The sequence below is a fragment of the Trachurus japonicus genome, chromosome 9 (assembly GCF_045865225.1).
Source record: "Trachurus japonicus isolate A0001 chromosome 9, Traja_1.0".
Classification (NCBI taxonomy): domain Eukaryota; kingdom Metazoa; phylum Chordata; class Actinopteri; order Carangiformes; family Carangidae; genus Trachurus; species Trachurus japonicus.
In genome coordinates this window covers 23731172-23734741 of record NC_140915.1, presented here as the reverse complement: position 1 = coordinate 23734741, position 3570 = coordinate 23731172, and the positions used below count along the sequence as shown (strand labels likewise).

The window sequence follows — 3570 nt, the reverse complement described above, 5'->3', positions numbered from 1 at the left end:
GTACACAAGCACATATACATAGACATAAGCATGCACACACACACACACACACATTATTAATGGCTTACTCAATGTTAAATTAGTACAACAAGCTAGGATTATTTTTTACAAAGCACAGGGCACGCAGTTTTAGGGGGTCTTCCTGTCTTAACTGGACTTGAAAAAAGTTGGACTAACCAACACTTGACTTGACTCCATTTCCTTTGTAATCATTTTATAGAGCTCATAATGCCCACAATGGTAAACAGAAACACGAACTAATGTTTTAAACCAAGACAAATGACAAATGTGGGTTTGACATAGACCAACAGTAAATGTAATCTATGCACGCCCTCTTGTGGTTGAGGAATTCAGGTTGTTCAAAGGAGCTCCTGTCCTCATCTGTGCACTCTGTGCAGTTTGGTAACAGGAGGTAGTTACAATTTCTTCACATGATGTGGTTTCAACAACAACGGTCCATGACTGGCTTCAATAGAAATGACACTACCTTATGGTTAGTTAATACATTTACAGAGAAAAAAAACTAAAGTTGTTATCATAATTTATTTCATTCAAATTGGGATTTTAATAAAGGGAAATAAAGTCCAATCATGGGAGAGAAACAAGACAAATGAAAAATATTTGATTTTAATATATGGGATACTGTGATGAGTTAATCTGTTCCAATAAAATGACTGACTCATTTGCACCCTGGAAATGTCTGAGACTAAATTTCTGAGGTGAATGAAATCCCTGCAGATAAAGAATAGCCTCTATGTTCAGTAATTCATATGTTGAACTATATATTATAAATAATTAGAGGTACTGACATTTTCTTCAGCTATGGCCTCTCGTGTTTGAAATAATGCATTATAATCTGACCAGAAATATTATTGGTGTGAAAAGATCAATACAAAATCATAACGACTGTACATGACAGCAAATGTAAGTAATGTAAGTGATGTATATAACATCTATATAAAAGGATACTGACTTAGAGCTGCGTAGCCCACATCAGGCCAGTTGTGTGTCTGGACTGCAAGCTGTTTAAAGGTCAGTGGACCACTGAGGGGGTGGGCGCTGTGTATTGGCCTGGTGTGCACCTTTCTTTGAACTGCCTTTGAATGAGAGGTCACCTCTCTAAAAAGCAGATTATATTTGTGTCGTCATGGCCACAACAACACATACACCGATAGTTTGTGATGAGAACTGATCTGAATTATATTAAATTTAGAACCTTTGTATTTTTATATGTTCACGTTTTTTTAAGCACCCCACAGCTAATAGTGGATTATTATGAATATTAAAACTCCACATCTCTTTAACATTTTGCCACAGATATCGAATGTATTTGATGTCAACATTCCATATTTTATGGAATTTTTTTTCATTATTATCATTGACTGTTATTTCAATATGTACAATACTTCATTCACAGCTCAATAAAAGGGACATTTCAGGGCTTATGTAAATTTTCTCAACCTCTTGAAAAGCTGACGTCAGATACATAGGAAAATCAAATGCACATGAATGCACTTCACATTTGACATTTGCCACCCACCCAACAGGTACTCCATAGACTTTGTCTGTTATGTGTAAGCTTATTGTGCATATGTGTGTGTACAACCTGTTTTCTGACGCAGGTGGGGGCGGCAGACCAGTGATGCAGACCGCCACACTCCCCTATAAAACCTGCAACAGGCCTTTCAGTTATACACATGCAGATCTTTCTTCAGGGACAGGTACACCTCAACGTTATGCCTTTAACTGATATGTTATTCTGTTTTAAGTTCTATTCATTTGATTTTCCTAATAACGTGTTTGCTTGTTTCTTATAAACAGGAGAAAAATTTTGGATTTGTGGATTCGTTAAGTCATCAGAAAATAACGATGTGGGTCCTTGGAAAGATCAGGGAGAGCGTTGAGAGCATTCCTCTAGAGCTGAGTCGTTATATGGGAAAGAGTGAGGACGACATCTTTCTCTCGTCTAAGACCACCCTCTCTCACAGCCATAGCCTGCACAACAACATCCTCACCCCTGACAAGATCCCAGAGTTCTGCCTTCCCCCTCGGCTCTGCAAGAGAAGCCCTCCGCTGGACACAGAGACAACCCAGCCTCACCTGCACAGTCTGACCCAGAAACCCAAGAGCAGCACTTCTGCAAACAATGCACACGTGAAGTTAAAGGATGTGAAGAAGATGAAAGGTGGTGATGCATCAGTGACTTGGAAGGCTACGCAGAAACCTTTGCCATTCTCTGCAGAGGGCTATGGTCTGGCTGGGATATACGAGAGCCCCAACACTCGCAGGAAAGAGTCTTTGTTTCACTCAAAGTGTCCCGTTTACCTGCTAGACAGGGGTATTCCTACGCTTCCATACAGGCAGGTGAAGGAGACGACTCCTCCCAAGAAACCCTTATCTGGGTTTTTCCCTGTGTTTTCATGCAAGAGCCTGTCAGAGACAGGAAGCACAGAAAGTGAAACACCTTCGTCCAGTGAGTCCTCTCCCCTTGGTTCTCCTTATAGCGCTAAATCCTCCCTCTACATCCCATCAGGCACTGGTCGTCTTAAAGGAGCAACATCTTGTCCTTCATTAATTGTCAGCAAAGAGGACAAAGAGATGTCGAAGAGCGGGGATGTATGGTTAACGACCTCTACCAGTAAATCTTCAAAGGTTTCCAAGGGAAACTCACTCACTTTGGCCCCACCTGTCCTCTTTCCACTGGATGTCCTGCAGTGCCAGGAGAAACTTCAGCGTGAGCATGTCCTCCCTTTGGTGGGACATGGTAAAGTACGTCTCTCTGCGGAGCACACCACATTCTCCACCCACACGCTCTCACCCCTCTTCACTGTCAGAGTTCGTTTGGTTTCTGTGGAGGGCCTGCGGGACGACACCAACAGACGAACCCCGAACTGTGCAGTGAATCTCTGCCTGACACCAGGGAAGCTTCAGCAACAGCAGAGCGCCACCATCAGGAACTGCGGCTGCCCTGTGTTTAATGAAGATTTCTTCTTCACAGAGCTGAGTATGGTGGATCTGCTGAACCTGCAGCTCAGGTTAAAAGTGGTGGATAAACCTGCAGCTGGAACACTTAGGAGGGGCACAGTGATCGGAGTGATCACCAAACCACTGTCTCAGCTACTCCCTCTTAATAAACAGGTTGAAAACTAGACAAAATAACACACACACACAGGACATGTATGATGACAACTCTATGTCTTTAGATAATTAATACACGGTGTCCAAAACAAAAGGATTGAGGAGATATACATGAGAGATAACGTGAAGGCTGATGTGCATTTTGCAGCCACTACTCTGTAAAAATCTTCTGCTGTTGGTGTTCATCAGTATTTGCTAAAACAGTATGAAAGTGCCTGCCAGGTGTTGTGTTTGTCTCGTGAACTAAATAGTCAGAAAATGATCAAGAATAGCTGAAATCATGTCTTTTATGTACACTGTAATATTGATTAAACAGTTACAGAGGTTTGTCAAAGCCTTCTTGTTGTTTTTAATAATAGTAGCCTATAGAACTTGTGACGATCGTTCATGTTGCTTTGATGTTTAAGCTGCCTTGATGTAATAAAAGTGGAC

General features: G+C 41.5%; 1 protein-coding gene across 1 annotated transcript; it reads left to right on the top strand.

Moving 5' to 3' along the window:
• Positions 1–1863: 1863 nt before the first annotated feature.
• LOC146981444 (C2 calcium-dependent domain-containing protein 4C) lies at positions 1864–3150 on the top strand. Its single transcript, XM_085788165.1, has one exon. It carries the CDS (start codon positions 1870–1872, stop codon positions 3148–3150), a length of 1281 nt encoding a protein of 426 aa, XP_085644291.1. The 5' UTR covers positions 1864–1869.
• Positions 3151–3570: the final 420 nt, after the last annotated feature.

What these genes read in the sequence shown, in the direction of transcription:
- LOC146981444 (XM_085788165.1), top strand. Translation starts at nt 1,870, where the DNA reads ATGTGGGTCCTTGGAAAGATCAGGGAGAGCGTTGAGAGCATTCCTCTA.